The 26,117-nt window shown below is 44.3% G+C and overlaps 1 protein-coding gene across 2 annotated transcripts in view; it reads left to right on the top strand.

The window, feature by feature from the left end:
* The window catches only part of PLCD1 (phospholipase C delta 1), a 58,257-nt gene that overhangs the window by 16,156 nt on the left and 15,984 nt on the right, over positions 1-26,117 (top strand). For both annotated transcript variants that reach the window (XM_065629254.1, XM_065629255.1), the window contains exons 3-8: positions 10,363-10,591; positions 15,250-15,379; positions 19,390-19,618; positions 21,338-21,539; positions 23,305-23,449; positions 24,480-24,629. In XM_065629254.1, the coding sequence (XP_065485326.1) occupies positions 10,363-10,591; positions 15,250-15,379; positions 19,390-19,618; positions 21,338-21,539; positions 23,305-23,449; positions 24,480-24,629 (1,085 nt within the window). The remainder of the gene's footprint in view (positions 1-10,362; positions 10,592-15,249; positions 15,380-19,389; positions 19,619-21,337; positions 21,540-23,304; positions 23,450-24,479; positions 24,630-26,117) is intronic.

The raw sequence follows: 26,117 nt of genomic DNA, 5'->3' as shown, positions 1-26,117 counted from the left end.
TTGGGTACCGATGCAATAACCGTGATAACAACAAACGCAGAAGCATTAGTGAGTGTTTGCTCCCTAGGAACGTCTGCTCTGTTGAGCTCTGTCCCATACAAAAGCAAAGGCCTTTCCCGGATGATCACAGAATCACAGAATCACAGAATGTTAGGGATTGGAAGGGACCTCAAAAGATCATCTAGTCCAATCCCCCTGCCAGAGCAGGAACACTTAGGTGAGGTTACACAGGAAGGCGTCCAGGCGGGTTTTGAATGTCTCCAGAGAAGGAGAATCCACAACCCCCCTGGGCAGCCTGTTCCAGTGTTCTGTCACCCTCACTGAGAAGAAGTTTCTTCTCACATTTAAGTGGAACCTCTTGTGTTCCAGCTTGGACCCATTACCCCTTGTCTTACTGTTGGTTGTCACCGAGAAGAGCCTAGCTCCATCCTCGTGACACCCACCCTTTATATATTTATAAACATTAATGAGGTCACCCCTCAGTCTCCTCTTCTCCAAGCTAAAGAGACCCAGCTCCCTCAGCCTTTCCTCATAAGGGAGATGCTCCACTCCCTTAATCATCTTTGTGGCCCTGCGCTGGACTCTCTCCAGCAGTTCCCTGTCCTTCCTGAACTGAGGGGCCCAGAACTGGACACAATATTCCAGATGAGGTCTCACCAGGGCAGAGTAGAGGGGCAGGAGAACCTCTCTGGACCTACTAACCACCCCCCTTCTAATACACCCCAGGATGCCATTGGCCTTCTTGGCCACAAGGGCACAGTGCTGGCTCATGGTCATCCTGCTGTCCACCAGGACCCTCAGGTCTCTTTCCCCTACACTGCGGTTTCCAAATTACGGGGGTTGAGGGCACTTCCAGCTACAGTCCTGACCTGACATGGTCCTCTGAAGTAAAAGGGAGGGGGGTCCTTGTGCTGTGGCTTTAGGGACCTTGACATCTGTTTGGAGAAGCACTGGTTGAACCTATTGCCTCCATCGCTGAGGCCATGGCATGGAGAGCTGGCACAACTGTAACATTTTTAGATCCTGACCTGCAAAAAGAGCCCAGCAGCAAGACCAGATCCTTTGAGCTGGATGTTGGGCACAGGCTGGCATTGTGTGGGTGTGGACACTTTGCTAATTGGGAACAACCAATGTTGCCACACTGCTGGAGATGCAGACGGTGCTGCTGCGGGAAGGAGAACTTGTTGTGCCCTGGGAGTGTCCTTGGTGCAAAGTGAAGATGGATTAATATTGCTGACCAACCCACACATCTGCTCCATAACACCTCCATGCATGCACACCTGTCCCCAGAGAAAGATCCCTTTTTTTTGTCATCAGGATAGCAGGAAGGGTGACAAAGCAGTCGAGGCAGAGCTTGTCCTTGCTGCTCTGAAAAAGCAAGTTCTGGCAGGGCTCTGGCTAGTCTGGCTTTGCATCCCTGCACCCAGGTGGCTGCAGGACCATTCCTGGTGCCAGGTTGACCTCCCAAGCGTGCCGGGATGGGTCATGTCCCACATGCCTTTGGTAGGATGTGAAGCTGTGCCTGTAGTTGTGGTGCAAGTTTTTGGGGAGGTTGGAGGGCCACCTGGGGGCTGCTTTCAACAGGTGCTCTGGATGCACCTGAACTGGAAGTCAACAAGAGAGATTAATATTGGACTGATGCCCGCCCAGTCACAGAATCATAGAATAGTTTGGGTTGGAAGGGACCTTTAAAGGTCAAGAAGTTCCTTGTCAGTGCGTGCCAAAATTAGACACTTAAAGGTACTGGCAGACTCAAAGGGTTTGTGATCCAACCTTTGCACCTTTGGACATACAAGCCACTGCTTTTCATAGAATCACAGTATAGTTTGGGTTGGAAGGAACCTCCAAAGCTCATCCAGTGCCACCCCTGCCATGAGCAGGGACATCTGCACCAGCTCAGGTTGCTCAGAGCCCCGTCCAGCCTGGCCTGGGATGTCACCAGGGATGGTTCATCCACCACCTCTCTGGGCAACCTGGGACAGGGTTTCACCACCCTCAGTGTAGAAAATTTCTTCCTCATGTCTGGTCTGAATCTCTCCTCTTTTAATTTAAAACGATCACCCTTTGTCCTATTGCAACAGGCCCTGCTAAAAAGTCTGTCCCATCTTTCTTATCAGCCCCTTTTAAGCACTGAAAGGCCACAATAAGGTCTCCCTGGAGCTTCTCTTCTCCAGCTGAACCCCCCAGCTCTCTCAGCCTGTCCTCCCAGCAGAGCTGTTCCAGCCTCGGGTCATTCCTGTGGCTCCTCTGGCCCCTCTCCAGCAGGTCCATGTGTGTCCTGTGCTGAGGAACCAGAGCTGGACCAGCACTGCAGGGGGGTCTCACCAGAGCGGAGGGGCAAATGATTCTATGATTCTATAGAGAGGTTTACCCCTGGATAGCATTGTTAGTTGGGGTCTAGCACTACAGCTGCATTCTTGTTTGGTCTGGTGTATGTAGGCGGTCAAAAATCAGAGGAAGAGTGCAGGGTCGTGATTTGATACTCAAAATCAGGGACTTCAAGGCAAGTCTCTCCAGAGGGTCACTCTTCCTTGTTAACAGACAGTAACTTTGCCCTCCAGTACAAAGCCTTTCTAAAACTGCAGATAAGCCACCTTTTTCTAGGAAGGAAAAAGAATGAGCAGAATGGAAACTGGGAGGTTTTAGCAGCAGGTCTAATCTTATCTGCAGCATTGGTGAGAGCAAGCAGATGGAGGCACCTCAGAGCAGCAAAGTCCGGGCAGGGCAAGGGTTGTGTTTGTGTTTGGACAGTTTCCTGTTATTCCCGTTACTGTTCTTATAATCATGCAGAAAAACTATTTGTAAACCATTGTGTGGTGGTGTCTAGTAGATAAAAATGGAGACTGCCAAGGTTGGAAAGAAGAACCTCAGATGCTTGAAGCTGAAAAAAACCCAACGTATCAGAGTTGTCACAGGCATAGATGTTGCCTGGGTCGGATACATGGAGTACAAGCAGTACCTTCCTCTGTTGTCTTTATTTTAAACAACTGGAAGTTTAGACTGGATGCTATCTTGATAGCTGTGTTACCCATAGGGCTTTTTGGGGGATAGGCTGCCATTCCAATATGGTTTCTACACAGGTAGAACATAATCCATCTTTTCCATGTTATCCATAATCCATTATTTTCAGTACGTTCCATTTAGGCCCAAGGGAACAGCTTTTTTTCCAAAAGCCCTTGAAGCATCTTACACAGGCAGTTTTCCAATAAACTTGTAATGCCCTGTGCTCTCTGGTTGGCTCCCACGGAAACACAGGAGTTCTGGGCATGAAGGGCTGCACAAAAGCAGCTTTAAAAATCCATTTTTCACCATAACCTGCTCCATCCTGTGTCTGAGCTGCATACCTGGCCCATAAACACACTGCTGCTCTCTGTTGTATTAAATATTCTGTAGACCCAGAGCCGGGGTGGATGCTGCTTTGGCCCATGAGGCTTTTAGACACGGGACACCTTTCTCTCTGGGACTGAGACAACAGGGTTCAAGTAGCAGGATTAACAGTTTTGGAGCAAAGAAAAGCTTTGTACAAGGGGGGCTGGTAAAGAGCTGGTTCTGTCAGAGCCAGTTCATTCCTGAGAATCACTGTGGTGGGAGGGAGGGGAACCAAAGGAGGCACAGGGGCTTGTGTCCAAAGAGCTGCACCCTGTCAATAGCACTATCTTGTTTAGCTGTGGTCAAATATCAGGTCTCATCTACATGAAAAAAAAAAAAAAGAATAAAAAGGCATGTGCTGCTTTCAGTGAAATCGATTTTTTGAAAGTGTTTTCTCAAACCAGCTGAAATCCCTAGAGTGAACTCACTTAAGCCAGGCTCAATCCTTTTAAAATTCTCTGAACTTGGGGATTTGTCGAGACGCTTGAAAACTTTCCAGTGAAACATCCTTTCGAGCATTTGGTGGAGAAACAGAATATTCAAAGCCAGAAGGAAAAGACTGAGTTGTTCAGATTTAGGGGTGCTACAGTGGAACCCCAGAGAAGCTGGTGCTTTCTGCAGGAGGCTCGAGGTGACATTTCCCATGACATCCCTGACTGAGCTTCGAACGCTGCACCAAGGGTGACTCACTGGGGGTGTGTCGCTGAGTCACTGTGTCCTCAAGAAAGAAGCTTAGGAGTTTGAGATGAAATATTTTGATTTCTGGCCAAAAGCTTTACTTAAAAATGTCTTCTTTTTTATTTTTCCTGTATTTTGGTTAAATGAATCGTTTTTGAGAGCAATTGACAGAGGTGAGCTGAATTCAGTTCCATAAGGGAATGTTGCAAGTGATGATTGTATTATTACTTAAAGTAATGAAATCAGTCTTTTGATCTAATGATTAATTATCCTTACTGTTAAAAATGCACAAATTTCTTTTCCAGTTCCTCTGACTTCCAGCCCAACAATAGGATATTTTTGCATGGTTTAAACATAGTACAAAAGCTTTGTGTTCATAGCCTACTACCAGTGTTCAGCAGAAAACATTTTCCTTCATTTTTGAGTTCCTGTGACATTTAGGATCGCCTTTAAAATTCCACGCGATGAACATGCCATACCATTTTTGTGGAAGAATGCACGATTGTCTCCGTTGAATTAATGCCCTGAACTTGCTTGCGGAAGGACAGAAAGGACATGGTGTTGCTCTGTGCTTGCTCAAGAAGTGAAAACTTTAAATTGTTCCTGATAAGTGCCTAAAGTCAACAGAAACTCTCAGGAACCCATACACACACAGCAGGCAGCTGCCCACACTGACACCTTCCTCCTGGAGCTGGTTAGGCAGTTTCTTTAGGAATCATCGCTTCACAGTCAGACACGTATTTGTCCCTGGAAAAATATTTGCTGATGCGAATGTGTTATACAAGGCGGCCGTCAGCTGTGAAAACAAACCCGTCTGTCTGTGGGTCTCATTAGTTTTTATCAAAATCACTCAACCCATAAAACAAGTCGTTTCGAACGCCGAGCTGCCTGGTTTTTTGATTTGACTTTGAATCAGGGCACCGCATGCACTGCTGGGACAGTTTTCATCACAGGCAGCGTGCTGACGAATATTGACCTTATTCTCCATCGCATATGTTAAATGCAAAGGCAGAAGTGTTGAGAGCCTTAGATCCAAATTTAGCAGAATCGTAACAGCAGGAGAAGTAGGAACTCATTGCAGAAATAGTTTGCAGGGCCCTGGTTGTGATGTGTGGAAGGAACGCAAATAGAGATCACTCTGTTTACATCAACGCCCCAAGTTGTGATGGGTAGACAGAAAGACTGGGTAAAGATCTTCTATTAAAAGGTATTTCCAAACAACCTGTAAAATTACATGTGCATTATATCACTGGGTGTCAGCTGGTGACACACACCAGCAAGGAGGGCAGACTGCTGTGCAGATCTCAAGTTAAAACAACGTGCTGAGCGGGTTGGTGGAGGGGGAGAGGAGAAGGGATGAGGAATCAGCATCTGGGACCTGGATTAATTCACACACCGGGAGACGAGAGAGCAATGCGGCCAGGGCTGAGAAGGCACAGCACAGTGGGGCTTGTGCTAAACCCATCCTTGAATCATTATGTTAAATAATTTATGTTAAAGCATCCATCGGCAATGAGGGTGATGGACTGGACAGCCTCTGGTGCTCCTGCTCTGGGCAGCTGACAGCGCTCCAGCTCCTGCTGATTCCAAAGGTCTGATCCCAACCGTGTTTGGCCACCAGCATCAGCCACCTCTGGTGAAACCGAGACCAACTAAACTTTTTTTTTTGGTGATGAAACCAAAGAGAGAAGGACCATGAGTGCCAGCTGGCTCCCATGTGTTGTGAAATCCATGGCGTCTCGCTGCAGCCATCCTGGCAGGGCGGTCCTGGGGTCAGGTAGCAGCTCTTTCATCTGTTGGTGACAAGATGCTGAGCCAGCCTGGCTGAGCTGCAGCTGGTGGGGCTCTGATCTCTCTGCAGATGTGTCGCATTTATGTGCAAATCTGGTGCAAGCTCTTAACAGCTGAGCACATTTCTCATCTGCATTTCCTGACGGTAAGCAGAAGTGACTTACTGAGACAATTAGAGTGGGATGGAGTAATTAAACATGACTGAATACCACATTGCAGAGATCACTTGTTAATGACAGGGAGGTAGGATAAGAAAAGGATCTGAGGAGCATTTCCCTCAGAGCGAAAAATCTGCCCCCTCCCCTCATGAGTAGCTCAAGCTGTTTTTGCAATGACTCCAAGGGTCTTTACACTGGCCCTTCTCTCTCCCTTTATCGGCACAAGGAAGGAGAAGCACCTTTTGGTCCTTGTCCTTCACATGCTCAGTGGTTTGCAGGAGATGTCGATTCAGCTCCCGGTTCTCTCTTTTTTTCCCTAAGGCAAAATATCTCCTCTGAAGGGGCTGCCTGCCAGGCAGGCTGCCTGCTAATGCCGTGGGTGGAAGAGGAGATGGGTTCTGGGCTGAGAATTAGCAAGGGAGGAGCACAAGGGCAGGATCCAGTGATAAAAATTGAAAATAAGATCGAAAAGAAAGTCCTCACATCTCCCTGAGACTAGTTCAGACAGGAGTAATGTCACCAGCTCCAGGTGAAATTGCTGCTGGATGTCCATGTGAGCGGTGAAACATCTCCTGTGGCACTGGCTGAACGAAGGATGACTGGGGTGTAACCTGTTTGACTCCATGTCTGGAGGCCAGGAAGGACACCAGCTTCCTTGTGATGTGCTTCATGTTTTGGACTTCGCACAAACCACCTCCTCAGCAGACCTCAACACTCAGGAGAAGTAGATGCCAACTTTCCAGATTTCCTTCTGCTCGGAGTTACCTCCCTGCTGTGGTGTGATGGGGGAGGAACAGGGAGGTTGCAGGGAGACGTGATTGATGGGTGTTTGCTGTACGTGTTCCTCTGTCCTGCAGTTATTTCTGATTTCTCCTTGCAGACAGCTCAGCTGAGCACACAGTTAATTTGGGACTGCTAATACAGTACGCTCACTGTCCGGGAGCAGCTGATAATGTATTCACGCTGCGTTAAGATTTTCCAGAAAAGAGATAACATTTGCAGATGGCTTGGGCTGACTCCTTTGGCTTAAGCCTTTTTATTGATAGATGAAAGCAGTACATACAACCAAGCTATGGAAAGCTTTAAAAAGTGTCCTCCCTTACTCCGCTTTTCTTACAATTCCTGTGTTGATAGTTCTTCTCCTTGTCTCTTGCGTGACTAAAGTAGATACCGATCCTGTTCTTCAGGCTTCCTTGTACCTTTTCTGCATGGAGGAGCTCTGTGCCCTCTGTCATATATCTCAGCATATGCCACAGAGATCAAGGTAGCCCTTCCAGACACAGGTTTTTAATAGTTTTTTCCTCCCACACAGCTCTCTTTTCCAGTGGATTCACTTTGCCAGATAATGGTTTCCAAAGAATCCATTCTAAATTTCCAATATTTAACATCAGATTTTCTAGTCTTGGAAATGCTAGGTTGTTGCCAACCCAAAGCTGAGGGATTGATTGCACAAGCAGACTAGGGACAATAACTCTTTGGAGCCAAGCAGTGGTGAGCAGCTGGCAGGTGATGAGGAACAACAGGATGATCCTTCCACTTGCACAGCCCTAACCAAGAGAGACTGGAAGTGGAGGAGAATCACCTACTTATCACCTACAACCCTCTGCAAGACACGCATCTGAATCTGAGATGCTCAGCCTGGACTTCCTTTCTGGTCAAGGGTCCACTGTAGTCATGGATTAAGGGTATTGAAACAAAGAAATAAACTTAACAGCAGAGTCAGTTATACTCTTAAGCGGCATTCTTTATTTTGTCAGCACTGGGGAACACTGGGGATCATCCTCCATAAGTGCTCCAATGACTGGATGCTCTTGCATTGCTTATATTCACACAATTATTACATATGCATTACAGTTTTTGGAAATTCTGACATACAATACATCTATACTAAAAATAATTGATGTTGTTAGTTATAATTGTTTAGTTTCTTACTTACAATGCATCTATTAATTATTAGTTAAATATAACCTAAGCACTCTGCTTCTAAACAATGTATTACTCGATCTTCTGTCTCCTCTTGTTATGCAGAAGGATCTAAAACTTGAAAAATATCCCCTTGTTTTGTAGGTGGTCAGAAAGCATTTATCATGTCAATTGGCTAATCATGGGTACGTCTTTTATAACTTAATCACACTGTACGTCAATTTAGCAGCTTCTCTTCAATATGAATTATCTTACCCTAAAGTTTTTGTCTAAACAAGACAGAGCATTTGTGTTCCAAGAGCTTCTTTTATTCCCCATTGGCTCTAAAAGGAGCCTAACTAAACTTTAGGCTGCTTGACTGAACAAGGATGGTAGCAAAATCACAGCAAGTCTCTCCATTAGCAGCCCAGCTGCAGGGGAATTGCAGCCCTTTTCTTTCAAGGGTGGTTTTAGTACTCAAAACCATAAACTTTCACTCGAAGGTAATTGGCCAGATAATATAATTCCTCAGCAGCCCATCCCAACCTAACCTTCTCCTCCCTCCCCTCTGACTGATCGACTGTTGGCCTTTACAAAGTGATAATAAAAGACCACACAAAGATAATTGCTCATAATTGTCAGGGAGGAGCTTTTTCAGCTCCAGGAAGGTCCTCATGGTATGTTTTTGTATAGGAATCAAACCAGCAAAGTGCGGTGGAAGATGTTTGACCACCTCAACATGTGGTAGGAATTTAAAGCAAATGTAAAATGTTGTGTTTGGAAAGTCACTGATTTTTGAAGAAAAAAAAAAAAAGAGGCATTTTCAAACTCTAATGAGCATTTGATGAATTTTGGATGATCCCAGGGCAGCCATGGTAGAAACTTGCAGGGTGGATGCCGAGTTATGTTTTTCTGCAGTGTTGCCTTTGAATGAACTGGGCACTTTAATGGTGAAACCGCACCAATTTAAATGTAGGAGTGGATAAAATGGATATTTAAAGGCAAGTTTCTCCCATTCAGCTAAACAGTGGGGATATTTTACACTCATGTACTGCTTTTCAACAAAGATCCTTCAAGATAAGCACAAATAAAATCGATCTCACATCTGTGACATAGGAAACCGTTTTTACCTGTAATTTACAATTTGAGGCAAGAAGTTAAGCATTTTTTTTCCAAATTCCTGGCAAGCTTGTTGTAGAAGATGGCTGAATTTCTCTCAAGTGTGTTGCCTTTTCTGCGTGTGTCCTGTGATGGTATTGGTAGATGCCTGCAATATGTGAACTGGTCTGTCTCCCACCCAAGAAAATGCAATGAGACTTTCTTAGTTATGGACTCCAATACTATTTACAAACATTTTTGCCATTTATTGTGTGTTGATTCCATCCCTGCTTTGCTATTAAGTAGCAGCAGTCAAATGTGATTAAGCAGTTTCTGCCCTTTCCTCTCAGTCCTTTGTAGATGTTTTAAGTGCCCCATGAAAGACAAAAAGGGGTTGTGGGTGCTGAGATTTCAGCACAGTTTGAGGTCACCTGCATGTTCTCAGGGGCAATATAGGGGTGTCTCAGGTATTTACATTGGTTTGATAACATAGTCTCTTGAATGCACCACTCCATATGGATTGCCTCGGCTGTGCATTTTGCAAATTTGGTGCAAATTTGCAAATTCAGGGCTCATTTCTGCTGGCTGAGGTGCAGGGATGGAAATGGGGAAGGATGGTCCCGAAAGCAGCATTTTGCAAATTTGGTGCAAATTTGCAAATTCAGGGCTCATTTCTGCTGGCTGAGGTGCAGGGATGGAAATGGGGAAGGATGGTCCCGAAAGCAGCATTTTGCTTTCTCACAGCACAATGGATCAAGTCTCCCCTTGACAGGGGGGAAGACGGGGCATGGGTGACACCAAACCGCTCTGAAGCTTTGGTCTTCTCCTCCCTAATTCACACTAGTGTGACTGAGAAGAATATATAGGATTTTAAATTTTACCTTGTCACTTTTTTGCAAACTAAAGAATGACTATTTTGGTCCCTGCCCTCCTCCTCTAATTTTTCTGAGAGGTGATGTCCACGGGCCGGCCCAGCTCCGCTCTCCTCACTCTCAGATGGGGGCAGAGATCAGATCAGGGATGCCCCAAGGACTGGAACCAAACTCTTGGCAGTGATTTGTATCTCATAAACCTGATATCACAGTATGGCATCTAATGCATGTTCTGTTTCTTTGAAAAATAAAGCACGTGAGGAAAGAGGTTTTTATTTTTTTAATTATTTTAAAAAATTTTTATTTCTGGCTCTTTCTGCTGCTTTTCATTTGAACTTTCTTTAGTACCCAAATTTGAGAAAGAGGGGAAAAGGAAGGGAATCCTCCAGAAGTCGCGGGAAAAGGTGAAAGAGTAATTTCTTAATCTCCCTCAGCAAGTCGAGATAAGGCTGGCTGCACCCCTGCTGACAGCAGGCTCTGCTTTCTTTCCACAGTCTCCATTGAAGATATTCGGGATGTGAGGTCAGGCCATAAAACAGAAGGTATGGAAAAATACGCCAAGGATGTCCCAGAGTATCGCTGCTTTTCCATCATTTTCAAAGACCAGCGGAAAAACCTGGACCTCATTGCGAGTTCAGAGGACGATGCCAACCACTGGATCTCTGGCCTTGCAAAAATCATAGCCCACAGCAACTCCATGAACCAGAAACAGAAACTCCAACAGTATCCTTTGCCCTATAAAGTCATTAATCACACACAAAGACGCACTTGTCTTCATCTGTGGGTGGAGACAGTACACTAACTCCTTTTTTTTTTTTTTTTCTATTAGCCCTGGGCACTGAGTTTTCTCTCCCATTGATTTTGCACTTGGGCAAACTCCCTTGTTTCCAGTGCTTTTTTTTCCCCCCTCTTTTACAGAGATACAAGCAAGAGTGGATTTGAGGCTTTGCATAGCTCCTTAAGCAAAGAATTGCCTCTTTCAGGGAGCTCCAGATTAAACAATCATTATTTTTTGTATTCCTCAGGGGTCTGTTTCAACTTGCATTGCAGTAAACTCCAGGACAGGCACTTCTTGGCAAGGCGTGAAAAGCCCGTACTGTTTATCATGTTTCTCAGTAATACAAGGCGAGGGAACTGATTCTCCCCTCCTGAGTGCCAAATTTACTCCAGGGTAGCTCCACTGATTTTAGTGAAATTACTCCTTATTTGCCTCACGAGGTTTTGCCCTGAAAGAATTTGCAGTTGCTCTAGTGACAACGCAGAGATTGGAAAGGAAAAGTAGCAGAGCAGGGAAAAAATAGTGAATTAGTTGTGAAATGGAGAGTGAGTTAGTTATTGGGTGAAATCTTGGTGCTGCTGAATTCACAGAGCATTTTCCCCTGGGGCTGCATTTCACTCAATAAGTCGCTTTGCGACCACAGGTCTCACATCCATATTAAAAGTGAGAAAATCTGTGGGAGAGAAAATCTGACGGATTTTCCGCAGTCTGCGTGTCTGAGGCCCTGACTGTGACATATGAACCCGGTGGTCGATTTCACCCTGATTTTACAGAGCCTCAGCAATGATAAAATATTAAGTTCCTTTAAGCTTCACAAAGATAAGTATCCAGCTATCAGAGAGGAAACCAGATAGTGGTCTCGGTAGAGAAAAGGCAGTGTGAGCTTCATGCCTTGTTCAGCTTCAAAGTCTCTGTGGAGAGGAGGGGAGATGTGAAATCCTTGGGGGAAAATAGCAAAGCTGGAGTTTGAGCCTGAGCAAGGACCAGGGATTCTTGCTTCACTCTATGTGGGTTCGCTGCTGGATAATAACGTCCTGGTAATGAAGGAAATGGCACGTAAGTGCTGAGCTTTCATCAGGCTTTACTCTCCTGTGGATTCTCTGGAGTCTAATAAGCACTTGCAAACCATAGTGCTGTTTGTTTAAAGGAATCGGACACTATTAGTTCTGATGAGCCGGGGGGGTGTTGTGTCTTTTTGGCTGTTTTTTCAAGCTTTAGGCTGTAAGGTAATTTCTCAGCATTGTTATCAGTTGTGTGTCCATGGTGGTAGAGACCACAGACAAATTGAAATCTTTAAACTTTGGTGCTGCCGGAAATGTTGCACAATGGCAATTTTCCTTTTAAACGTGAAGGCTTCTCCCACCCCAGTGTGTGGGGAAAATCTGGGCTACAGAAAGTTGTCCCTGGAGCGTGTCGAATTGAACAGAGTGCTGAAAAACCTCCCCGTAAGAAAGACAAGATTGCTAAAGGGGGGGAAAATAACAATGACATTTGCAAGGGAAGAAGGTTGTAAATTTCCAGTGTGGAAAAGTGCCTCTCTGGCTTTGGAAAGCAGAATCGAAGCTAAATAGGGTGGGTAGGCAAGCCGTATTTCTGGAAGAGTAATTACCGTGCAGTGCTGGCTTCCAATCTGGGATTGTCTTGGGCTGTTTAACGTAACCTGGAATTACAGAACAGCATGATTTCTCATTTGAAATTTGATGATGTTTAATTAAAGCCTGGGATTTTAAATTTAGTCTGTCTTCACTGGGTTTGCTTGGCAGTGTGGGCTTACTCAGATCTTCCTAAACCTCAGAAGCGTTCTCTGCATAGGAGAACACAAGGGGAAGAGTCAGCAGATGAGAGAGGTGTTGGGTCCCCTGTTTGTCCCCCTGGCTGGAGAATTGCCTTGCAGTGTATCTTTTCAGCCTCCAAAACCTTGCAAAGCCAGTAAGGAATGTGTAGGATTTTGAAAACAAGTGTTGAAAGCAAAAATCTTACTAGTTTCAGATGGGATTTATTTGGTTTATAATATGACAGAGTTGCCTGTCATAGCAAGGCACTCAATTTAGTGTCTTATGTGTCCTTTCCAGTCCTATATTCCTACAAAGATAAAACTTCCACATGCTTGATGAATACTTCTGATGTTCTTATACACACAGCACTGTTTTTTTAAGCCTTGGATTCAACCCTGCAACAAGCTGGCATAGGTTATTTAGCAAATACTGCAGGTATGTGCGCAGGGAAGGCTTTAGACCAGCAAATACAGGAGACTTTTCATCTGAGTAGCGTGGCACTGTCTGCTTCGATTCTGGGATTTATGTATGAGCTTTTCTTCTGGTTGGAAATCACTTACCAGAAGTTTTGCAACATTTCTGTTCTGAGCACATTCTTGGGGTATCTGCCAGATATCTCTGGTTTCTAGTAGAAAGCTGGTAGCCCTGAAACTGATCCTTTAAAAACAAGAGGCAGGGAGCAGGCTCTTTCTGGGTGTGTATAAAGGAATAGGAACAGCTCTTTCCTAATCCACTCAGGCCCAAATTGACAAGTAAGGTGAAAGGAAGACCCACAACCAGGGCTACAAAATGGTGTTCGTATCTTTTGTAGATGTCATTTACTGCCCACATCTTGCCTTCCAGAGTCGACTTTGGATATGTCCATGACCTCTGAGTGCTCAGAATCAGTGGACTTTAAAAAAAAGAGATCAGACTTTAAAAAAAAAAAGGAATTTTTTGCAGTGGTTAGAGCAAGAGTAGCTTCTACACACAGTTAGTGTTGTCCAGTCCTGCTGCTCACCTCTGGCCACAACAGACTGGATTTCCTCTTGGCTTGCTAGAGTTGCACATTAGTCCTGTCCGTTATCTTTAGGGAAGGCTGTGAAGGGAACCCAAAGTGCGGGGATCAGATATGAATGGATGGTAACACCGTTGGCACCATGTTGACATGCTGAGCAGATGCTCTCTGGAGCATGGCTGGTGTAGGGGGTGTTCTCCGCTCTGAGCTGGATGGTTTTGTCCTCCCAGCAGAGCATCCTCTGTGCATGGAAGCTTCATGACTCAAACTTGGTTTTCTGGCAAGAATCAGTCAAAGCCAGACCCTGTTTCAGGGCCCTGGAGTGTCCTTGGGAGCTGGAGAAATCAGAATAGTTTGGGTTGGACCTTCAAAGCTCATCTAGTGCAATCCCCCTGCCATAAGCAGGGACATCTTCAACCAGATCACATTGCTCAGAGCTCCATCCAGCCTGGCATTGAATGTCTCCAGTTAGCCTCTTGTTATTTTGGTTTCCATGCCTTAAGAAGGGGAATATTAATATTACCAGGCTAAGACAGATGCGGTGTGAGGTCATTGCTTAGAACCTGCCAAGATTCTTAAAGACACAAAGTTCAACTTCCCATGAGACAAACAATACTTACAAACAGTTTACACCTATCTCCATAGTTCGGAAATATTTGAAAGCAGCGGTAGCTGTGGTGAATACTCTGTTTCAGGGTTATGTCTACAGCCCTTAAGGCTGTCAGTTAATGTCCTGTTTGGGGGTTATTTTGAAAGGCCCAGTTAAAATGCTGTGGTACACTATGCCTCAGCTGATTTTTGCTAATCCTGACATTTACTCTGCCCAACATCCAGACTGGGTACTTTTTTAAAGAGTCTTTTAGAATGAGTTTGAAGCAATGCTTCCTATGCAAGATGTGGAAGGTTACATTAGTGGAGATCAAATTGTTCCTTCCATCATTTTATCTATTGAAACAGAGGAGATTTTTCAGGATCTTTATTTGACACTAAAGCAAATTAGAGAGAGACAGTTCCCTGGTACAATTTTTTTCATTATGTTTTGTTTAAAACTGCAAGATATCTCAACTGTCTAACATTATTTTCCCAAGAGACTGCAAGAACATGGGAAATCCAGTTCAAATTAACTGACATCACATCAAAAAGTTAATTTTTTTGGTAATTACTCCAGATCCATAGATATACTGAAGTTTTTATAAACCAAGCTCTTATCAACTTTTAACACAGTATGATACAGTAATGGATTCCATGTATTTCTCAAGGGGAAGGCAAGACCCACGAAGTTTGGTTTGATTCTGCTTGCAACAGAGTTCTTAAGACACATAGGTAGAAATCCCTAAATAAATACAGAAGGTGAAGGCGAGTCCAAAAATTAACGTTAGTGCTTCTTTTGGAGAATCCCTGTTCAGTGTTCAGCTTGGTATACTGAATATTGGTCAAGTCTACAACAATCAGTTTACCACACTTGGGAGGTCTTTTCATCCCTTCTCTACCCTCTTTTAATAGTCTGGAGCAAAAGGGGCTTTCTGTCATAAAAGAGAAATCAGACTGTTTTGTGACGTGGCTGTGGCTGGAGACTCCTAGAGGATAAAGAGAGCTGATCCAGCTCCTCCTGCATCACTTTTATAGAGCATTTTGATTCTGCCAAAGCACCATTTTGCTCTTTCAGAGCAGCAGCTGAGATGCTGTAAGCTGTTCAGCAGTAGCATGCCAATTTATGGCAGCTGGAGAGGTGGTTCAGGGTCTTTAGAAGAGATGTTCATCCCCACAATGGGCAGCAGAAGGGTGGTATGTAGGCATGGACCTGGAGAGATTTCCTTACATCATCCTGCAGCTGGATTCATACCTGCCTGCGGAAGGCTGATAAAAACAAAGACAACAAGATGAGCTTGAAAGAGCTCAAGGACTTCCTGAAAGAGGTGAACATTGAAGTTGATGACTACCATGCCAAGAAGATTTTCCAGGTAATGAGAACAAGCAGATAAAGTATTTGCTGTTGGCCAAGGTCCAGGTCTCACACAGCTTTCAGCTTTGGTGGGATACCTAAGCTAAAGTGCATTTCTAATATCTTTTCTCGTACCAAAACCTCTTGGATTTTGGTGCTCAGCAGATTCCCACCGACAACTAAGTTAAGCCAGCACAATGCTTTTGATGAAAGTGTAATAAGGCCTTCCTTTACCAATGATGCCCAATTTTGCCAGGATTCAGAGAAGATGAGGTGCAAACATAGGTAATGCGAGAAAAAGGGAAAAGTTCAAGTGCACTTTAAGTCTCGGGTGTTTCAGGAGTTCAGTGTGCCACACCACATGTCAATGCCCATGTCTGGCTGAAATTGGTTTAGTTACAATTACGAATACAGATCCTCACCTTCTCAGAGGAAGAGGGTGCTAAATGACAGGTGTAAATAAAAAGAAAGTGCAAATTAGGAAAAAACCCCCAAATTTATGAGAGATTGCAATGCAGAATGCAAGCCTGGATCAGTCTGGTTGATTTAATACCCCAAAGCATATTTAATCCAGCCACGGATATACAGTTTTAAATTCTCAGGATTTGGCTTGCTGACTGAGCCTAGCAGAAGATAAAAAAGGGATGGTTTTGGTTTCTCTCTAAAGAAGCCTTCCTGCTGAGGTGAGATAAAGCATCTGGATAATTTCCAAACTTCCGTCCTCTCTGAAGCAGGATTTAAATTCATGGGTGGGCAGTTTCAGAAATGCCTTTTCTGATCAGTGGTAAATGTGTGTGTGGTTTTGGGTACTGGGCAGTAATTCTCTTGCTCCTTCCTGTAGGAAGATAGCAGGGAAAGTTGGTCATTAAGACCTTCCCGGAAAGGAGGTACAAGTTTCCTAATCCGTGCTTTATGGAGGGTGAGATTCACCTCATCCTAAAGGATTCACCTCACATTTGTCAGATAAATCACTTCAAACATCAAACATCTGAAAAGACACCTTTTTATTTTTTAATTTTTTTTTTTAGAAGTGCAGTCTCTTTTTTCATACAATGAACCTCTTTTGCTATTGCAGTAGTTACAAGGGGTCTCTAGGAGTGGGAACTTGATGAAGTTCAAGTCTCTTTTTGCTTAAGGACTCCAAGTAATTACTAAACCTCTATTCAACCCATCTAAATGCAGGCAGCTAGTTGAAGTACCCTCATTAAGCATGTAATTGTTTTAAGTTTCCTGTATAGCCACTGGAAAGAGAGACTCTTTGGAGGTTAATTCAGATTTCTTGTGGGCTGAGTTGCCTCCAGGAAGAACCTGTCTTGCTCTTAAAGCAATTACCTTTTCAGATTACATACTACTTAAACTTAGATGGACTGAGAGACATTACAACATATTAAAAGGCTGATCTTTTCTGTCTTAGCGAGTTTTTCCTCATTTAGTCACAGGAAGGAAGGGTGATAAAGAGTTCAAGTGAGAGCTGCAGGGCACATTCTCACATTATTCTTGCTTTTTATCACATAACTCTGTGCCCACATCTGGGTTTTAGACACACCTGAGTAAGACATCTGCAATGTAACCAGAAACTGTGCAAAGCTCCTCCAATTGCTGACTTCATTTCCACCTGAATATTCATTCTGGAGCCTCAGAAAGGTTCTGGCTTTTTCTGGCAGGTCAAGGTTCATTCAGAACTCATGGTTCATGATCTGTACGAGTGAGGTAAAACACAGTATTTTGGGTTGAGATTCTCTTTCTGATTTGGAGCTTTTGTAGCCTAAGCAGAAGGAGCTCACTTTTATATCATGCATCTGATCTGTCCTGGAATGTGACTGTGATCCAAATGCTATTGTCCTGGTTTTGTCACAACTTTTAATAACCACTAATGAATAAACTTCCCAAGGCCCATCACTTATAATGCCATTTTTCTAAAAGTAATATCATAATTTTTCCCTCTCTTAAGGAAAAGAACGTTTGTCTTTTATAGCATCCCTGCAGCCTCCACCAGTTGGTTTCCCTCTTTATATTCCTTTTTTAATTGCTAAACATCATGCTCAGCTTAGCTTGTGAGATCTGCCAAAGCCACAGCACAGGATCATAGACATGGAAGGCTGCAAGGAAAGGAGAATTCCTGGATGGCTCAATCCTAATTTGAAGTTGTCTGTAGTACTGAGCATTTCACAGGTTGTCCCATCCCTCAGATGAGCCCATAGCTTCTACCCAACAGATTCTGAAGTCAGGACAAGTTGGAATTTTTGCTATCGGTTTGGTTTCTGAAATGCCATGCATCATGATCACTTTATCTGGTTTTATATGTGCACCATAAACAGTTAGTATAGGACTCCAGTTGAGGATCTGCAGGGGATGAAAATCCCTCATTATCATCTTGCTTGGGGCACTGCCAAAGCCACCATGGCCATCGTTGAGATCATTAGCAGAGTTAGGCTGAGATTAGTATGATGACTGCTTAAACTGAGATAAGCATTTTGGTCATAAACCCCAGGACAACAGCTCTATCTGTCATATGAGATCAAAGATGGAAAGCAATTTAATTCCTCTAGCGTGACAATTCACCATCTGTCAGCTAAGTCGTGGTAACTGATAGCAACTTGTCCAAGGGTGAAAGGAGATGCACCACAACCTCCTCTGAGTGGCCTGGAGCACATTTTCTGTTCCACATTCAGGCCTGGAGAACAGAAGTTCTTAGGCCAAAAACTAAGTAAGGTCATGTCCTGCAGGGGTTTTGGTGTCCATAGCAAGAATTAGATTTTTCAGACTTACCTGAAATGTAAGATATGAGTGGGCTGTATGAGATGAGGACTCCACTGTTAAGGGTCTGTTTGCTTGATATAGATATTGAGTGAGAGGGAATCATCGTAATAACAATACATTGACTAGAAGTGGCTTAATTGCTGAAATTTGCAGGGAAAAACACTTGGAAGTGGTATAACTCTCCCTGCCCATAAGTGATTCCTCTGAGATAGGTTCTTACTTTCCATCGTAGCTTATTTTGCTCAGCCCATATTTGATGCAGAGGTTTACATCCCAGAGATGACTGAAAAATAGTTGTTCACCTCTCCATGAAGAATTCTGCTAGGAGCAAACAACAAAATGCATATCAGGATTTGCCACAGAAAAAATGTAATTTCTGATGAAAATTTGAATCCAGGAATATTTTAAATAAACTGGAAATATTTGTTGTTGGAAAAGATGTTGTACTTCACAGGGGCACTAACATGCATATCTTAAACTCCTAATCTTTCATGGTCAGCCAAGTTCTTGGCTGTGGTTCTTTGTCAGAGCTGTTATCTAATGGAGAAGTTCAAACCATAGAGGAACATGGGACCACGAAGAACTTGAATTACAAATCCTCGAGAAGCCAATATCTGATTTGAAATTTTGTGGACATTTTGTTACTTGGTGGTTTTTGAATGAGAATAGGAAAATTCCACGGGAAGAGGGATTTTTTCATACCTAAACATGCACATGTTTAGCAGGATTTTTTTTTTCAAGTGAGTTCTGATGCCATCTTTGCAACCAGCCCTACTACTTGCCTTGACAGTATCTTGAGGCCTGAGCTCAAACCCACTAAGATCAAGGGGAAGGCCCTTTTCACTTTATTTACTGGATTTTAGGCCACACTATCAATAGCTTAAGTTGTGTTGATTGTTCTCCTATATTCCTCCACCTCTTGAGATCAAGAGCTATGTTTCCCTTGAGCCTTGATTTGTACTTAGATTGCCAAGAGCCATCTTTTTAACTTATGGTTTGCACAGTACATAGTGCAGTGGAGCTCAAGGCCATGCCTGGGTCTTTTCAGCACACTGATAATATGAGTAAATACTCATAATTGTAACTGTGATATGACTGTTGGCCTTGTCAATGAGAACCATTGTCGTTGACCAAGTGCTTCTCGTTCACCGGCCAGTAACTGTTTCCAATTATTTTGTGTTCTGCGTTGTGTAGCCCTGGTGCAGATTACGGCTGGCATATGCCAGAAGGAAAGAAGGTTTTCACTCCTTCTCCCCTCTACGTTTACAGCACTGTGACAAGTCCAAAACAGAGGCTCTGGAGGATGATGAGATAGAGGAATTTTACAAAATACTGACAGAGAGGAAGGAAATAGATAAAATTTTCCAAAAGTATTCGGATGCAGAAGGGTTCATGTCCTGCCAGAACCTGGTGAGGTTCCTCTATGAGATGCAACAAGAAGAAGATGCTGTTGTTGCTGCCCCTGCCTTAATTCAGAAATACGAGCCCAATGAAAGAGGTAGGTTGGAAATCCTGGCTAGTTTCATTCAAAATCTTGCTTTCCTGATGAAATATGAATTGCTTTGCTGCTGCTTTCTTCTGCAGCTGTTATTTTTCATTTTCTCCTCTTGGCTGCTTCTAGAACACCAGTCTTCTAGGGGAACATTAGCAGCTCCAGGAGAGGAGGGCACAGGAGGGCCTGGGAAGTACTTCTCTTCAATTTTGACTTGGGTACACAAAGCAGCTGGAGAGAGGTTGATATGAAGTTGGCCAGAGGGTGATGAAACTCCTGAGGGAAAGACTCCAATGGCTTATTCAAATGTCAAGACCTCACGTGGCTTTACAAGGTTAAGAATGTAGCAATATTTCGGTTCTCCAAAAGCAGGAATGGAGGCAAATGTTTTTGAATGTGAGCACCTGAAAAGCCATCAGGTGATGAGATCTCTGAGTAGGGGACCAAGAAGGTGACAACTGTTTAGGAGACCAATCACAGAATTGTCTTTCTGCTCAGAAATTAAGTGAATTGCCAGTCTGGAGCACATGTTCGGTGGAGGGAACTGGGGAACTGGGGGTTGTTGAGGGAATTGGGACTGTTTAGCCCTGAGGAAAGGAGGCTGAGGGGAGACCTTATTGCTGTCTACAACTGCCTGAAAGGAGGTTGGAGCATGGAGGGGGTTGGTCTCTTCTCCCACGTAGCAAGTGATAGGACAAGAGGAAGTGGCCTCAAGTTGTATGAGGGGAGGTTTAGGTTAGATATTGGGAAAAAAAATTGGATATTAGAAAAAAATTCTTCACAGAAGGGGTTGTCAGGCATTGGAACAGGCTGCCCAGGGCAGTGGTGGAGTCACCATCCCTGCAGGGGTTTAAAAGGTATTTAGACAAGGTTCTTAGGGACATGGTTTAGTGCTAGAGTTAGGTTATGGTTGGACTTGATGATCTTGAGGGTCTCTTCCAACCGAAATGATTCTATTGTATTCTATTCTGTTGTATTCTTCTATTGTATTGTATTGTGTTGTGTTGTATTGTATTGCATTGCATTGCATTGTATTGTATTGTATTGTATTGTATTGTATTCTATTCTATTCTATTCTATTCTATTCTATTCTATTCTTCTGTTCTATTCTACTGCATTCCATTCCAACTCAGGATAATAGGCTGGTTTTGCACTATCTTGATGTGTTGTCCTGTTCAGGAGAGGGACACTGCTTTGGAGATGTCAGACTCGGGGATTAGACTGAAATCTGTCTCAGTTCCTCGAGACACGAAGATCTCAATTTCTCCCCAGAGTTGCGTAATTTTGCATTTAGTCTTTGCAAATCGTGTATTTGTTGGATGACATATACAGGATTTATCTGGCTATGTTTAGACATCTGACAACTTCTCTGTGTTGGCTTGAAGAAAGCTTCAAATGTTCAAATGGAGATTTTTATACTGTAGATCTCTAGAGAGTGGTGAGGTAAGTGCTGTCTTTGAGGCTTTTAAGGTGTTATCAAAGGACAGTAAGTGTTGCAAAAAGCCATGCTTGTGAAGGGGTTTTAAAAACATTTTCAGGCAAATGAAGCTGTCATCGTCATCTCAACAGCAGCAATATCTTTACTATTATGATAGCTGAATGCCTGGGGAGCACATTTTGCATTTGAGATCCTCTGGGGAGCAGCAGGCTTGAGGGTGAAGATGATGTCACAACTCGGTGGTGTCGGATTTTCAGTATAAGGTTTCTGTCTATTTTATCTGGCAGCCAAGAGGGGTAATGCCATGACCAAAGATGGTTTCCTGATGTACCTGCTGTCTGATGATGGGAATATATTCAACTCCTCCCACCGTAAAGTTTACCAGGACATGACCCAACCTCTCAGTCACTACTTGGTGTCATCCTCACACAATACCTATCTTATGGAAGATCAGCTCACAGGTCCAAGCAGCACAGAAGCCTATATCAGGTAATGTATGTGCGTGTGTACTTATGTGTGTGTGTTTATATGTGTGTGAGAGGTTGACTTCTTTCTTATAGAAGACATAGGGTGCATCTCTAGATGCAAGAGGACCAAGAAGCAATCTCCCACCTCAAGACCAGGTAATGTGGACTGGCCCATGTTCACATCAGGGTGAGCTGTTTCTAAATCACGTTGGCTATGCCCCTCTTTTCACAGCACCTTGACCTGAATCTCTGCTGGGCCCCATGTGGTGTCCACCTGACTGTAAGATGTATAATTACTTCATTTGGAAGTAGTTTAAAATATCTGCCATCATGTGGAGGCTGAATATGACATGAGAGAGTGCCAGGAGCTTACAAGCTGCAAAGATTTCTGGGGCAGAGCTGCAGAACTGTGTTGGGACTGGAAGGAGCCAAAATGATTCCTACTGACATGATGTTTATGACCTGTACTGCCTTCTGGTACTGGCCTTCTGACGTGGGCCATCTCTAGAACCATGCTGGGGTTTATTTTGGAGAGACCAAAAAGAGATGGGGTATGAGCTAATGAGGCAGTGTGGGTGATCAGGAGACTTATGCCTGGTCTTTCTTTAGCAGCTCAGATGCTCCCACGCTGTCCCCGCATAGAACATTAGGTGTTGCCTAGTTCTGCCTTTAATGACTGACTGCTGTCCAATGTCTCACAACCAGATGTTTGCAGTGGCTTTTACTAACTTGTACAATCACCTTACATCTGCTATGATCTGTACTTTTAGCAAGTGAGACAGTGTTCCCTTTTAAGCAAGGCAATGACTGCAATTCTGTCTTTATCACTTATCTGATTCGCAAGGAACAATGACTGTCCAGAATCACAAGCTCAAAGTAGTAGAGAGTGAATCCTGGCCCAGGCTGCTTTTCAATGGCTGTTCGAATTCTTCTTACAGTATCTTAAAATTACAAGATTATGTTTTTGATATAAAAAAATTATCCCATGATTCTTATTGCAAGGAGTTGAAGGAGTTGTGTTATCTGAAACATATAGGGAGATATGATATAAGATCACCTCCTAGATAGTTAAGTCTGTACAGGGGGAGCCTACATTTGAAAGTAAATTAAAATGAAAGTTTGGATGTGTAGAGGTGGGAGTTTCACGTGGAGATTCAGTCTGTGGACTCAGTTTGGGAAACTGGCCCTCAGCAGCTTCACCAGCTCTGGTGAAATTCCCACCGCTCCTGCCGTGACAGCTCTGAGAATTCATTCCTCATGTCCTACCAGTTCTAGATGAAGAAGTCACATCATCCATGCTTTGTGGCCTGGGTTCTAAGGCTAACTTTCTTTCTGTCTTTCTTCCAATGCAGTCACTCTTGATCTCTTCTCTTCTCTTCTCTTCTCTTCTCTTCTCTTCTCTTCTCTTCTCTTCTCTTCTCTTCTCTTCTCTTCCCTTCTTCACCATCTTTGGGAAAAGACTTGGGGTACAGTCATGAGGGTCCTTTCTCATCTGACACTCACTATGTCTTCCTCTTTGGATAATTCTTACCTTGGACTTTCACCACCTCGTTTCTCAGATCCCACTGTACTTTCCTTGCTCAACCTTGAGCTCTCTTTGCTGACTCTGAGCTCTCCTGATCCCATCCTTTCTTCAACTGCTTTCCTGTTTTTCCAAGCTCCTCTTTTCTCCCTTGCTCCCTAAACTTCCCATCAACCTTCCCAGGCAATACCTGTGCCCGCTACACCCTCGTTTTGAGATGGAGCAGAAGGTTTAGAACCCAACCAGGTCCCTTCTTTGTTTCCAGAGCCCTCACCAAAGGCTGCCGCTGCGTGGAACTGGATTGCTGGGATGGCCCTAACTCAGAGCCCATAATTTATCATGGCTACACTCTCACCTCCAAGATCCTCTTCAGCGATGTCATTAAGGCCATCAAGAACTATGCTTTCAAAGTAAGGACGAGGGACCCTCTAAGATTTCTCATATTACACAATCCAAGACGGATAGTGGGTCTCTGCCCACCCAGCAGAGAGCATAAACAATGAAGACTTCACCTTAGCATTTCTCATGGGTACAAGATGTGTCCTTCTGTCTGGGCATCCATGTTCTGCTCTTTGCAGTGATCCATTCCTGGGAGTTGCTGGACAGGCAGAGCACTTTCAGAGGATGCATTTGAATCTATAACAGCACAGCTGCATTCTGGACCCCACGGCAATGATATTTTGAGCATACCTGGTGGGAAATGCAAACAAGCCCATGATTTGTGTGGCTTTGATGTCTCAGGGTCTGTTCCTAGTTCAGAGGAACCCATGTGCATGTGTTTTGGAGGGACTGATGTGAAAGAACTGCTTCTACTCTGCTTTAAAAGGAAAGAGCAGGTCTGGAGTCTTGTATGGCAGTGCTGGGCCTGCAGCCTTCAAAACCCCTTAGATCTGTCCAGATTTACTGGGCTTTCTGCTATTTTCTTTTAGTGCACCTGAGAGCTTGTATCAAGTTTCCTTTGGGACTACAAAGCAGTGACAATGACAATGCCTTCAGCACACAAAATGACTAGGGGGGCCACAGGAAACCAGGTCAGGCATATGTATGAATGGAGGAGGAAGGATTCATGTCACCTGGGGATTTGAGCAAAATCAAAAATCAAAGCCTCCCTTCCCAGCCCTTCCTCTGAGGTAGGAAGATACTCTGATCCACAGTGCAAGTGGAGAATGGAGGCACAGGGAGCCTCATCAAAGTGCCCCAGCAAGTCCGTGGGAGGCATCCTGACCCAGCCTGGTGCCCTGTCCATTAGATCATCATCTCTGGAAGGCATCAGCAGAGATCTGAGGAGCTACAGTTAAATTTGTCCGTTTCAGCAGAATACTAGACCCTACTGTTGATGCACTCATTCCCAGAGAAAACAGCACTGAGGTTTATATCAATTGCTATAGACTGGTGAAATCGCAGAGTTCACTGATGATGTATGTTGCTGTCTTGTTCTAGACCTCGCCATACCCTGTCATCATCTCCCTGGAGAACCACTGCAGTGTTGAGCAGCAGAAGGTCATGGCTCAGCACATGACGACGATCCTGCAGGACATGCTCTTGGTAGCTCCACTCGATGGAAACAAATCCCAGTTCCCCTCCCCAGAGGTAAGCAAGGCCACTCTAGCACTTTCTACCTTCTAAGGGTGGGACAAGAGAGAGATCTGTCTTCTTGCTGGGTGCCAAAAAGTGGATAATATACCTGAGGACTAGTGGGAACTGCACTTGATGAGGAACAGAGATTGTCTGTGGGCAGTGGTGGAATAAGAAACAGGAGTATCTAGAAGCAGCCTGTGCACATCAAGCACAAAATGCCCTGTTGCTCCTTGTTCGTGGTCTAAGGTCTCAGAGGAGACATCCCTGCAGGACTGAGGACTTTCCTGGTCCATTTACCGAGATCAGGGAATGTCCTTCATCCCATCAGGAGATTGCTTTTCTGGCTTGTCCCAGGGAACCTGAATCCTGATGGTCTGTCTTGTGTCTGCTCTCCACATCCCAAAGCTGAATGTGACCTTCTTCTGAAGCACTATTAGGTTGCTGCACATGCAGGGAAGATTAGCACCACAAGGAGGGACTACAAGTGGTTTTTAATCCAGCAAGACTGGACACTGCCTGATTTCATGGTAGGTGAGATGTTTTGCTCTGTGCTGAGGGATGTCACACACACTTCCCTCCTCCTTTAATGCCTTGGGTGCTCTACTGTGGTGACCCAGCCTGCTGATTAGGACACGACGAGGGTTGGAAGGGCAGCTGTGATTGCTCACCCCTCAAAACTCAAGGGGAAAACCAGTGCACCCAAACTATATCAAGCACAAAGTGTCCCCCCACTGAGAATGGCCTGGGGTGGTGGGGATGGAGATGTCCATGGAGGACATGGGGAGGCAGGAGGCTGCACAGAGATGCCTCTTCAATTCCCATGAATCAGGGCAGCTGTGAAGCTGGGAGATGAGCTTGGACCCTGTAGGGGGAAGGAGCTATACAGCCCTCAACAGTGGACCTTCACTATGAAATCATCAGCTGACAATTAGAAATAGGAAATCGAATCTTGATATGAAAAAAAAAAGTAAAAGTTGTTTCCAAAACTGAAGCCAAGATGAAACATTCATCTGTTTCCACCCTTGGGGTTTGTGCTTTCTTTGTTTTCTCTTAAGCACTTTACAGAAACAGACTTTTGTGTGGATAGCTGCAGTTCCCTTTAAATTGCATTTCTTTGCTAAAGAAATCATTTGCCAAAGATTGGATGAGAATGCCTAGCCAGTGCTGGAAGGAGTTTGTGGGTGGGATAAATCTGGTGGTCAGCAGGGGAGAAAGGAGAGGAAAACGATCCACCCAAAATATCTTCTATATTTGTTCTCCCTCTCCCTTTTTCTCTTTTCCCTTTCTGACTTTCCCCTTTTGTTTGGGAGTGTCATGCCTCTCTTGATACATTGCCTAGAACAGAGGGAAGCTGCTCTGGGTTGGTTCCCGGGCGCCAGTGCAATAAATTAGGATGAATCATAATTTTTAATGCTGCTGCTTCAGCAAGACCTTTGCACTGGCACAGACGAGGTGCCTCCATTTAAGAAGTGACTGTCCCAGGGTGAGGATATACCCAGC

The sequence above is a fragment of the Caloenas nicobarica genome, chromosome 2 (genome assembly GCF_036013445.1).
Source record: "Caloenas nicobarica isolate bCalNic1 chromosome 2, bCalNic1.hap1, whole genome shotgun sequence".
In the NCBI taxonomy this organism is placed as follows: domain Eukaryota; kingdom Metazoa; phylum Chordata; class Aves; order Columbiformes; family Columbidae; genus Caloenas; species Caloenas nicobarica.
This window is presented reverse-complemented; position numbering and strand designations above follow the sequence as displayed.